The following is a 13279-nucleotide window of genomic DNA, read 5'->3' as shown; positions in this document are numbered from 1 at the left end:
CCCTTTTAAAACCCATCCCTAACCCTAGGAGCCCCAGAGTAAAGTATGCTTTCCCACTTGTTCAGCTGCATGCAAGAAATCCTGCATTTCTTTGTTTTCTGCACATTCAGAATTTGTCAACATTTTCTGTTTAAGCAGTGACATAATATATTGCTGATATTTAAGCATATGAAACTGACAATTTAAAGCCCTTATAGCCAAGGTAGCAGAAGTGTAAATCTTTTTTCCCCATCTGTCCAGTGCCCTAGAATCCCTGTCAGAGGGGGTAGGGTTTTTTGCAGTGGAAGCCTTGACCCCTTTGGGACCCTGTGAAATAGTTTCTGGGTCAGCAGCAGGGTTCTTAAAAAGAAATTTATGTGAATCAGGAGCCCTGTAGTATTTGTCTGGCTTAACAGGAGCTGGAGGTAAAGAGTCAGGAGTCAGACTGGACTCTGAAAACACATAATCTACAATGTCTAACAGGTGGAATAGCAAGGGGGCTGTGCTGAGGTAGTAAAAGGAAGTCTCTGAGCCTTTTCTTAGATTCTGAATAATCTTGGCTCTCCCAGTGGAAATGTTCCCTCATGGTATGCAGAGTTTCCCCAAAAGAATAATCCTCAGGAGGAGAGGCTGAGGGGATAGATTCGTCAGCATCAGAATCCTCATAGGGAGGAAGAGAGTATTCCTGATCAGAAGAGGAATCAGAAGAAATGGAAACCTGATCTGAAGATTCATATTCTGTCTCTTGCCTAGGCCTCTTATCAGGAGGGGGATGGGAACCCCCAATCAAAGTAATTAGGTCTTCGGCCATTTTGAGCATCTGTTTTTTAGGCATGGAGGCCTGTCCATGGGGCTGTTGTACTTGTTTCTTTGTCTTTAGAGGTGCTTTTGTCTTTGCCTTTGAAGCTGAAGTCGTTTTAACATATAACTATGTAGGCCTGAAAACACCCTTAGAAGCCGATGCCTGCTCAGCGGCTCCGGACCCATCTGAGGGAATAGTTTCTGAGGTTCCAATACCTTGAGTTTCCAGCGGCCTAGTCGGCTCCATGTGGGAGTTGGAAGCGGCCTGCGGCTCTAAAGTAGCTGGTGTCAGGGGCTGCAAAAGCACCTCACTGAGAACCGGCAACTGGCTTAGAATAAGCCTTGTCATCAGTTTTAGACCTCAGATGCCTGTCCTTTTCTTTTTCTTTGCATTTCTTTTGAATTGCGGTAGTCGGATGGCTATCCGACGACATTGTGTAATTAAATCTTCTGCCAAAATAGTGAAATGCAAAATCGTACCGACGCTTAATAATGCGTTGGTTAAATCTAGCACAAAACCGACAATTAGCAATGTCGTGATCAGGGCCTAGGCAAGGAATACATTAAGAATGGAAGTCCTTATGAGGTATTTGCTTCCCACAAGAAATGCAATTATTAACTTTTTCTGACATCGGTCTGGAGCAAGAAAAGGTTTCCCCAACGGGGTACTTAGCTTTTAATGAAGACTTCAGATCTGAAATTCAAACACGAAAATCTCAGGAGTTGGCCGATCGGCACTTGCGAACTGCTTTTGCTTCGGGCACCGCGTGGCAAGAAAAACCGAAGAAAATGATGCCGGCTGCATCTTTTATACCCCGGGTGCACCGACATCAGGGAGGAGGCGACAGCAACCAACACCGGACCTAGACTTTGGAATTCAGGCCGACTGTGGGTAGCCTGCCAGCAGGATAACCCAATTGTAATGACTGCAACAGTGAAACACGATGAACATTGAAGTGATATGTAAATAAGTAGATAAATAAAGGGTATGTGTGTGTGTGTGTGTGTGTGTGTGTGTGTGTGTGTGTGTGTGTGTGTGTGTGTGTGTGTGTGTGTATGTATGTGTAAATGCATGTGCAAGTATATACTAAATTTACCATGTATCTGTTTTGTGTCTCTCCATTTCAATACAGACACATACAGACACATGCACACACACACACACACACACACACACACACACACACACACACACACACATATATATATTGTATATATGTGTGTGTGTGTTTGTGCGTGTGTGTGCCCATGTGTGCACTAGTACTTGTCTTCAACATGTATGTTGTAGAGTCTTATGTTATTAGTGCAACCTGTTCCATATCACTAGCTGATAGCAGAGATGGCCAGATATACAAGACCACAGAATACACTGTTATAGTGAAACATTCAATATTATAAATAAATACATAAATACTTATGTAGTATGTGATTTATTCCAACTCTGGACATATAAGATGTGCACCATGTTCAAAGCTGCTCCAGATTATGACATTTTCATCATATCACAATTATACGTAAAACCTGGGATGCATGCTTTCTGCTATGATTCCAGCTTTTACCCCTAACCATTAATGTTTGCTGGTTTCTTTAATTAACTGATGCAGAAAACTCCTGTTACAGTTAGTTTTGTTATGAATACCTTCCTGTTCGAATAAAAAAAATGAACAGTACCTTGTGGTGAAACATCATATTTTTCTGCAGAAAATGATTTGATATCAAGTGTGACTTTTTGTAGAGCTTCTGTTACTTGGACTTGTTTCATGAAGTCATGTAGCATGGCTTTTCCACATCCTCTAAGATAGGCCTCAAGCAGTACTGCAAACCGCTGCTGATAATGCATACTCTGAGCAATTTCACTTCTCAGAAACCAGAAAAGGAAATGACCGATTCGTTTACTCTAGTAAAAGAGGAAGGATATGACTTTAACATCTCTAAACATAAATAGAAATGAGACAGCATTATACAAAATATGCAACACTTACTCTGAGAGCTCGCCTGAGGAGAAATCTTGCCAAAGCACTGTCATGAAATGGCTCAAACTTCACAGCCTAAAAGACAAATAATAAAAGAAGTAAGTAGTTATGAAGAATAAGTATGAATGTCTCAACTACAGTGTAAAGTAAAAAATTATAAAAAGGATAAAGATACCCAGTCAGGCCACTAAAAAAAAAAAAAACTTTATGAAATGCAGTCCTGAGCAAATTAAATTTAATAATGAATCATTACTGATTAATGCAGCAATACATTTAACTGATGTATGTTTTTACCTTGAGCTATTAATAGTATTTTCATTTTAGAGATGCCCGCTTAGACGGTCTCTTTCTATGGTCTGGGTCTTCTGTCTATTTATAAATAACTGAACATGCTCACTGATGTTCTGTTTACATAGTAGATTCATACAGCACACTCCTGTAAATCACCTCACTGAATAACTTACCTAAACCATGTTATTTCACTTGCTGTAGTGACCATAAAAGGTCAGCCATAAATGGTGGAGCCCAATAAAGCTTACATGAGTCATCAAAGTTGTCAAAATGATGATCTTCTATTTACACTAGGTATGCAGGATTGTTGTTTGAGATGTGCAGTGGTACCAGGTTTGCCAGACGTCCCTATTTGGGCGGGACTGTCCCAAGATCAGCAGCCTGATCCCGAGTACCGCACTGCCGGTTTAAATCCCGAGCAGCCTCCGCTTTGTTTTTTTTTTTTTTGATTGGCCAGTATACCGGCATACGGGCCAATCAAAAATCGCTAAACACAGAGCTTCTTGTGTTTAATGCGGATGTTCCGTATTAAACACAAGAAGCTCCATGTTTAGTGATTGTTGATTGGCCCGTATGCCGGTATACGGGCCAATCAAAACATCGCAAAACAGAGCTACTTCTGTTTAATGCGGAACTGCGATGTTCCGCATTAAGCAGAAGTAGCTCTGTGTTTAGCGATTTTTTATTGGCCCGTATACTGGTATACGGGCCAATCAAAACATCGCAAAACAGAGCTACTTCTGTTTAATGTGGAACTGCGATGTTCCGCATTAAACAGAAGTAGCTCCGTGTTCAGCGATTTTTGATGGCCCAGGCCAATCAAATAAAAAATAAACACAGAGCTACTTCTGTTTAATGCGGAACTCTGACGTTCCGCATTAAAGACGTGGAAGACCTTTTTTTTTTTAGTCTTCACTTTGTCCCTACCTGGCCAGTCAGAAATCTGGCAACCCTGAGTGGCACCATGCCATATTCATGCCAGTACCTACCACGTTCAGACTGACCAATGGGTGCCAGCTTGTCCTCACAATACTGTGCCAAGGGATCTTCATGACACTGTAGTCATCTAGAGCCCCATTTTTGGGAATGTTCCTGTCATCAGATACTTGTTTGTCACCTTAGAGCTGATCCCCTAATCACCCCTATCAATTACTGACCCCAGACTTGAAAACAAGAATTAGGCTGCCGTGCCAGGACATTGTCTAACTGCAATCACTTGTTTAAGACGTTCAACATTACTGTAAAGAAAAGCAGTCTGTGCCTTCTCTTATATTGCATGCAAGAGCTTTTGGATATTTCATCTTCTGTGATACAAAAGATTCTTTAGTAGGAGGGGTACTTTGTAGGTTAATATCTCACAAGACTAGATGGTTTAGACTACAATACTCTTGGTAATAGAGACATAAGGTAGCTTGATTTCCAAACTTCAGTCTGTACTGGTTAAAGTAAAGAGGAGGCTTGAACTTGTAGGCTATGAAGACTTCCAAGCTCTAGATCTTTTGGCATAACTTTTACCTCACTCCTTTCTCCCCCTACTCCCTTCTGTTTTGGGTATGGGCCCGATTCTGGGTCAGACCTCCATGTTGTGTGAAGTTCATCCTTTGTATATATTTATTCAGAATAATTTTTACTGGTGAGTTGTAGTTGGGTGGGTTGTTTTGGCATAGGGTAAAGTGAATTGTTTTTGGATTACAACTCAGAACTTTTATAGTATTTTCTTTCATACTATTTTAAAACTACCATTATGATAATGGAGAGATGGTTGCTAATAAGGGCCAAGCACAGGGATATCTGACCCAGTGACCTAGAAGAGTTCTCAGGTAATTTTAATATTAATTAGTAAAGTCATTACAGCTAATTTCATGAAAAAAAAAAGAATAAAAAGAGTTAACTGTTAACATTTTATTTTGACCAGACCAGAAAAAGCATATCTACAAGAGGCTTATTTTAGCCTACAGGAGCATTCAGAGCTTGCTGTCATTATGTATGAGGAGGTAGTCCCTTCCCCATTACTCTCCTCTTCAAAAGAGTAGTAGGCAGCAGTTCTGGAAATATCTTGGCACGGAAGGGTTTTGGTCTCATATGCAGTCGCAGAGCAAAGTGAAGTTATTACTAAAGTCAATGAGGTATGGTGAAATCAGGTTGTCACTGTTAAAGATGCATACTTTTATTCAGAATTCACATTCATATAAGTAAATGAAATAGTCACTAAAATTCTAGAATTTAAGGACAAATAATAATAGTAGGGAATTTAATATTTTATCACTTATAAAATTTGTTTATAGAAATGTGAAAATCCCTGTAGTAAAATATTGGAATTCAGTTTATGATTCCTTGCAGTTACCAGATATGAGAGGCTGCCACTCTCATTATTACAGATTCAGTAAAATATATTTCACTACATGATTGGTACTACCCACTTGCAACACAAAGTTTACGCTTCCCTTGACTTACTTGTCTTGGTCCTGATCTTCTAAAAAAATATTTTCTCATGCCTATTTTCAGACCATGGGTCTTTAACCTCCTGATTAAATAAAGAAATCAAGAAATTCCATCCCCACTTGTAGAGACTTGTAGAGAATATCAGTCTGAGTTCCTAACATGGCTGAAAGAACAAATGATTTGGTCTGATAGTGCTCATGAAAAATTATTCTCATTTCCTGTGAGATGCCTTTAAATTCAGCCTCATTTCCAAACTCCTCCCACATACATCATTCTTATGGAAGAAGTGGTCACCTGAACATTCCCAAATCATGCAAATGCTATTTCACCTCACAGGCTGTAAGATTTTCTAAAATCTAAATCTCAGCAGTTATTAGATTATAATATTGCAGAATGTCCACATAAGGGTGAAAAAAAACCTCTGCATCCCCAAATAAATATAACATTATCTAAGACTATTGATATATTTTTTACTTCTCTGAAGTTTTTCAGGTGCCAGCTGACTTGGGGAATCCTTTTCCTGTAAAACTGCTCATTGGACATTCATTGTTCTTCCTAATGAAAACACATTTGCAGCTTGGAAATAATGTACATAAAGGTTCTGCTGTAATGTTTGCACTGATGCTCTCCTAACTAGACTTTTAAAGAAAAATATGATGCATTATACAGAAACAGATGGTTTTCTAGGTTATATGCTCGCTCGCATTTGTGTGTGTGTGTCTCCAAGAGATCAAAAACACAAAGAGATCCTTATACACCTTTAAACTCCAAAAAAAGATTTAGATAAGTTAGACTGAAAAAGAGAGCATGTGTAGGCTATACAAACTCAAGCAAAATGTTAACTTACACAAATAAAAATGTATTTTGGTACAAGATGGGAACAATATGAATAAATCAGTAAAGCTAAAAATGATGCAACAGATGAACTACACAGGAAAAAATCCATCCTTTTTGCAAATTAACTGAACATTATGATCCCCAAGATAATCACATACATGAACAGTTGAACATTTTAGACTTGCTGTGTCTGGGCTGACTACCTGTGATTAGGAACAGATGCAGGAGACCCTATTATTTCACCAGAAAAGAGAAATATTAGCATTCAGGAGCAATTGAGTACAGTGTGAAACAAGATAAGAAATCACTGTAATTTTGAAGCACAGAAGCTATATGTCGGCAACAGTCAATACATACTCCAAGCCTTCAACTACTTGGACAACAGCTTTTGAAAAAAATTCTGGCACTGATGAAATGTCAGAAGAATGTTTAGATAATCTATGACTTTCTAATGACATATTAACTGCATGCACCTTGAAACTTTGGCTATTTATCCTTACCTGCAAAAACATGCAGCACTGGCATTCTTAAAGCCACTTCTTTAACAATAAGCGATAGGTAATGCTATCAATTAAACACTACATTCAGATCTTGTAAATCAATACAGATGCATATCTTGGCTTTCTTTACAACAATGGCCAGCTACTTGTCTGTTGTGTTGGCTGTATTTCTTTGCTAATAACAACTCTGTTCTGTTCAGTTCTTGCCTAATTATTCTTCTGAAAGCTTTAGGTAGTTTTCTAGAATAATAAATCCCTGGTGCAACATCATGTATTATTTGTGCATGATATTCTGTTGGCAAGTTTCCTAAGCCAATTAACAATCAGCCCAGTCATACAGGATATCATGAATACTGTTCTGCACAGTATATTGGATGTCTCTGCAGCTATGTGTATCATTTTGAGTACATGCAGTCTTTCCTTTTACATTACGAAGTATTTACTTATTTTATTTATTTATTTATACATGTTATACAACTCATTGTAGCTACCTCATTAGCCTTATGCTATATTCCCATATTTAAAGCACAAGATGCAAAATACTAAAAAAATATGAGCAACTTCAGGCCACATAACTACTCTGCTTTTTACCAAGATACTAAGAAAATGGCAAACAAACAGATCATAGACTACTCATCAAAAAACATACCACTGTAGAATACTAACATTCAGGCTGTGACATGGTGTTGCCACTCCATTACAGAAACCACATCATTTTGCTTTTGTCCAGCATTAATAATGAGAATATTATCACTCCTGTTTTCCCATGATTTAACAATGGTGTTTGGTATTTGTACTACTCACCGTCCAACCATCAATTGAAAAAGGTGAGAGAATCCTGGTCTAAGTTCATATCAGGATTAGCCTTAATGTTCCAGACAATCAAATGGGTCTTCTATCTCTCCACAACAAGAGGTGTTAATTGAGGAATTCCTCAGGAGTGTACTCTAGATTAGCTTATGTGTTCAGTCAGTTTAAATGATCTTTGGCAACACAATGCCACAATAAGCATGCTTCAGTATAGCACTGATGCTATATTTGCCATTTTTGTAGATTCTCTGACCTAGGCACTGTAAAAGTCTACAACATTTTTTTCAGACTTTTTTGAGTGCTTCAAAAACAGTGGGTTACAGCTGAACTCCAATAAATCCAAGGTTATGCGATGTGGTTATCATCCACTGCTATTGAGTAATTCTAACAAACTAAGAATATCATAGAAGAAGGAAAATAAAAAGCTGCAAATGTGGTAGGATACCTATGAGCTTGTGCAGACTACCCTCTCTCATTTAAGGAACTCATTCAAATATATTTATTTGTTAAGCAAGCAAAGGGGTGGTAGAGTTAAGTAAGTGTAACGCTTCATAGGTGACTGGGGAACCCTGTCTGATTAAGTGACATAATCAGGATCATACAGTCTGCAAATGGAAATTGAGGGAATCAAACCTTAGACATTAACAGCTTGAAGCCCCAATCCTGTAAGGTAAATTACCAGACTAAAATGGAACTCTGAAAGGTACATATACAGCTTGGCACAGTCTCCAGCCTCTAGAACTACCCCAGTTATTATGGTATATGCTGTCTGGCTACTGCTCTTTGGGAAATAAGACTTTTATTCAAAAGTTCCATTCTGACCAACTTCCACAACTCTAGTATGGTGCACTTTGCACACACCATTTAATGACTCAGTCTCATCAAATTCATCCTGTAATAAATTCTTCGTAATACTGCCACCACCTATACTGGTTTCATTATTTTAATGTTCCTTCTCTCACCTACAGCAGAAAGTAAATCCATTTCCATGGAGGTCAGATTCTACCTTTATATTTTTAATTTCTTTGTAATAAGCTCCAGAACTCATTGGGCACATGCCCTTTCATAAATACTTAAAGAGGAATGTAATAGTAGATTCCATACAGATCACATCTTAAGGCCATGGCTCTTGTCCTGAATAAATGCATTCTGTTCAAACATTAAATCAAAATTAAGTCCCCACAGATATAGTTAGAGTTTAGCTACAAAGTCAATATAATTTGATTCCTTGGTAGGTATAAAAGAACCCCCCATTTAAATAATTCAAAAAAATGTTTTTAATAGTTACATTACTGTAGCTGTAAATATTAAAATCTTACTGTACATAAATAATGTCATTACAATTTAACTCCCTGGACAATACTTCCATTTCACTTCCCCCCCTGGTTTTCTTGAAAGGACCGAGTGGAGATAATTAGTTATGAATTATATCATTATTTACAGGTACCTAAACCAAAGATATCATTTATGCATGGAAAGTACAGAAATGTGTTGTAAACCCACTTTTAAGACTTATTATATCAGTGGGAGGTTCAAAATAGGGAACCATTAGCCATTACTATTGATAAGTGGCTTAAATGCATATTACGCAACACCCTGGGGTATTAAATGGTTTGTGGAATTTGTTGGATGAACTTAGGATATCATCTTTTGGCCTTGATGACTTTTTGTCACAGCAGATAGTTATGTTTATACCACAAGGACCAGGCTTAGTTTGGTTCTGGGATTGTTTGAATGAATAAACCTCCTATGGCAATGGTACTATTAACTCTATTAACACAATTTGTATTTTAATGAATTTGGTACTGTGAAATATTTTTTTCACATTTGAAGGGGAATAATTTACACAGGTATATGGAGATGGGATAGGGAAATCTTGTGCTCCTGTTTTGAGAATATTGTCCTTGTCACGGAAGACACTCACCATTCAACCCAGAACTATATTTATATGTGATTTTAACTACCTCTCTATAATCTGGAAATCCTACACAACCTAAAACTTACAGGCCCTGAGACTCCTGGACTTTGTAAACAAAAACACCCTGGACCAAACAGTCCATATGGGTACTAGGGATGCAAACATACTGAACCTCATGCTCACAAATATGGGAAAACGCTACCTCCCACCTCCACCTAGTGTAGTGTTCTTTCCAGTATGGTCAGACCATAAAGCAGAATTATTTGAAATAAAAACCTTGTAACAATTGGAAACTATTCTAAAGCAAAGTACCTATTATTACGGGAGTACCTGACAAAATTTCAAGACCCTGCAAACCCGGAGAACACAGCTGGCTATGCAGAACTGTACACAGACACCTTGTACAGTCACATTAATAGATATATACAGACAGCTGTGCATTCCAGAAACAAGCCAAGAACAAATTCAAAAAACAAGCCACCTTGATGAAGCCAAACATAAACAGACTGTATAATAAAAGAAAAAAAATCATAGCTAAAATTAGGAGAAGCAAGGCCCGGCAGGATAAAAACTCTCTCATCAGGATAAACAAACAATTAAGAGAGAATATTAACTCTACCAAATACAGTTTTGAAGTAAAGATAGCCTCCTAGGAACAGGACAACCACATTGCTATTTTTAGCTAAGTCCAAAACCTCAAAGGTGATATACAACAGTGTGCAGAACTGGTTCTAAATGGAGCCACATACACAGATATAGGAAATCTGCTGGCTGACAAATTCAGCTCTAATTTTACACCCCCCCGTCACTCCCCAAGAAATACCATCAGACATAATCCCCACAACTATCACTAGGGAGCAGGTCCTAGATGTACTCTCTAAGGCAGAAAAAAACACATCAGTAGGTCACAATAATATCCCAGGATGTCCCCTAAATAATCTGAAATATGACCTGACATGATCACTGGAGTTATTATTTAATCATAGCCTCCAGACAGGCATTGTGCCATGCAAATGGATGACTAACAGCCATCCTTATGTAAAGGGTGGTCCTTCTGCCCAAGGGCATCCCATGCTCTACAGTTTGCTTTGAAATCACCCTAGAAAATGCTTTTGTCAGTGCGATTGTAGCCATTTGGTTTAATTGTTTATGTTAGCTCTAACTTTTAGCCAACTGAGTGAGATTTTTACATTTTGTAGACATGGAGAAATCTCCCACGGACAGTAGGGGTTAGCCTGATCTGTCCAAGCTGGAAATTACACAGGAAGGCTGTAATGAAGTTGCTCTTTTGGCCAGTGGGCTGCTTAGCCAGTTTTCTTTGTTTACAGTATCTCTATGACTTTGGTCCGTTTGCACAAAGCTGCTTATTGAGCAGTGGAGATTAGCAGTGCCTTGTATAGATGCAGGCATTTAGAAACCAAATTTTCCATGTACAACTACCACTGAAAACTGTTACTAGTAACAGTCAGCATAGAGCAACAGGTTTGTGCTCTGAGGAGCTTTGCAATATAAATGCAGTCTTACATAGTCTAGCCTACTCTCTGCTTCCCAAAGAAAATCACCTAGTTAGCACACTTTTAACCCCTCATGTACCTGACACTATCAATATGCACTTTCCCTATTTCTCTGAAGCCACTCTGGTAGATATGGGTATCTTGATACAATGTAGCAATCGTATCATGTTCATGGACAATCATTTATTCCTTAAAGAAACAGGCACCGTATGTGAGTATTGCATTTATGCAATAACACTTGAGGTTAAACTCTTACGTATAAGCACTCCAAAAAAATCAGGTTGTCAGAACATACATACTACACCCCCATGCATAGTACACTATTAAGACATAGATTAACATATGCTGAGCCACTTACATTAAATTTTCATAAACCCCAATGACCTCTAAGACATTCAAGCATGGAAGATTTATCCTCAGCAAAATGCTAGGCACTCGACAGAAACAATACCCTTCACAGCACATAGTCCCACTCTATGGAGCCTCAACTGAGAAGCCTAAAAGGCAACTCAACACACTACCCAAGACTCTAGTCATAGGGACTTCATCATGAGAAATACTAATGCCTCACTCACAAGGTTGAATAAGGAAAAAATTATAGTTAGTTGCCTGTCAGGAGCCAGGATCCACTGTGTTACACATGCAGTCAGGTCCTTGAACCTCAGATACCAGTATGACTCAGTCATAGTACACATAGGTGTAAATGTCCTGACATACCTTCCTGGACTGTATGAGGAATAACATTATGGAACTCTTGGACTATATGTTACAGGCTGTCAAGAGCCTAGCACTGAGCAGCATTCTACCCTCACCAAGGATGATGCCACAATATGAACGAAAGATGATTGACTTCAATAATTGGCTTAGCTCCTGTTGTCATTCTAATGGGATACAATATTTGTCGACCTGGGGGGATTTGGACAACAGACCAGGTTGCTTTACAAAGGATGGTCTCCATCTGTTTCTTCTAAGCTTTCAAATACTGGCTAAAACATTATTTCCCATATAGTGCCTTTTTTTAAACAATGTCAGCGTCATAAACCTGCCTACCAGAAGTAAGTCCAAAACAAACAAACAAAAAAAAAAAAACTCCAGTGGTGGAATCATAACATCAACAGGCTGTACAACAAAAGAAAAAGTGTCATAGCAAAAATTAGGAAGGGTAATGCCCAAAAGGACAAAAGTTCTCTCATCAGGTGAAACAAACAGCTAAGAGGGCATGTTAAGGCTACTAAAGTAAATTTTGAGGCATAACTAGCCTTCCAGGCCAAGGACCATCACAAGGCTTTCTTTAGTTATGTCCAAAATCTCAAAGGCAGTACACAACAGTGCACAGAACTAATTATTATTGGAGCCAGATACATGCAGCTGGAAGATGTAGCTATCCTACTAGCCAATAAATTCAGCTCATATTTCACCACTCCCTCCTTCCTGTTTGCCCCCCAAGGTAATAACATCAAACATTACGCCCCTAAATATCACTAGGATGCAGTTCCTACATGAGGTTTCCAAGGCCAAGAACACCACATCAGTGGGCCCTGACAACTTCCCAAGATGCCACCTAAGTAGCCTAAAACATGACTCATCAAGTCCATTGGTGTTACTATTTAACCATAGCCTCCAGCCAGACATGCTTCATGCCATGCAAATGGAGGACTGTAACAGTCCTTTCTCTGTACAAATGTGATCCATCACTGGATACAGGGAACTACAGACCTATAAGTCTGGCTAGATTCATATGCAAAGGAATGGAAAGAATTATCATGGATATGATTAGTAATGACATAGGAGACTTTCAAACACTAAATCCAACCCAGTTTGGCCGCATCATGGGCAGATAATTTTTACTCAACCTGATAGATGTCTTTGAAAATTTCACCAAGGCAATGGATGCAGGCAAAATGGTACATACTGCCTACCTTGATCAAGCTAAGTCATTTAACACCATACCCCACTTAGGCATTATAAAGAAACTCACAGAAATGGGCTTGAACTCCTGTATTACACATTGGATAGCCAGTTGACTCGCAGGAAGTTAGGATAGGGGGAAGCCACTTTGACAAAGAGGCCAGTCACTAGCAGTGTCCCACAGGGCTCTGAGTTGGATCCACTCCTTTATGGTATATACTTCTCAGAAGTCAAGGTCAATATCAAGGGCCCATGTTTCACCAAGTTTGCAGATGATTGCAAATTAGGAGCAGTCATAGAATATAC

General features: G+C 38.7%; 1 protein-coding gene across 1 annotated transcript in view; it reads right to left on the bottom strand.

Moving 5' to 3' along the window:
- The window catches only part of PIK3CG (phosphatidylinositol-4,5-bisphosphate 3-kinase catalytic subunit gamma), a 624116-nt gene that overhangs the window by 363562 nt on the left and 247275 nt on the right, over positions 1-13279 (bottom strand). Inside the window, exons 4-5 of the mRNA XM_044088536.1 lie at positions 2763-2828; positions 2452-2677 (exon numbers count right to left, since the gene is read on the bottom strand). Of these exons, the coding sequence (XP_043944471.1) occupies positions 2452-2677; positions 2763-2828 (292 nt within the window). The remainder of the gene's footprint in view (positions 1-2451; positions 2678-2762; positions 2829-13279) is intronic.

This window comes from Protopterus annectens, chromosome 11.part0 (genome assembly GCF_019279795.1).
Source record: "Protopterus annectens isolate FY-2018-M chromosome 11.part0, PAN1.0, whole genome shotgun sequence".
NCBI classification, from domain to species: domain Eukaryota; kingdom Metazoa; phylum Chordata; order Ceratodontiformes; family Protopteridae; genus Protopterus; species Protopterus annectens.
Note: the sequence above shows the minus strand (reverse complement) of the source record. Positions and strands in the feature narration are given on the sequence as shown.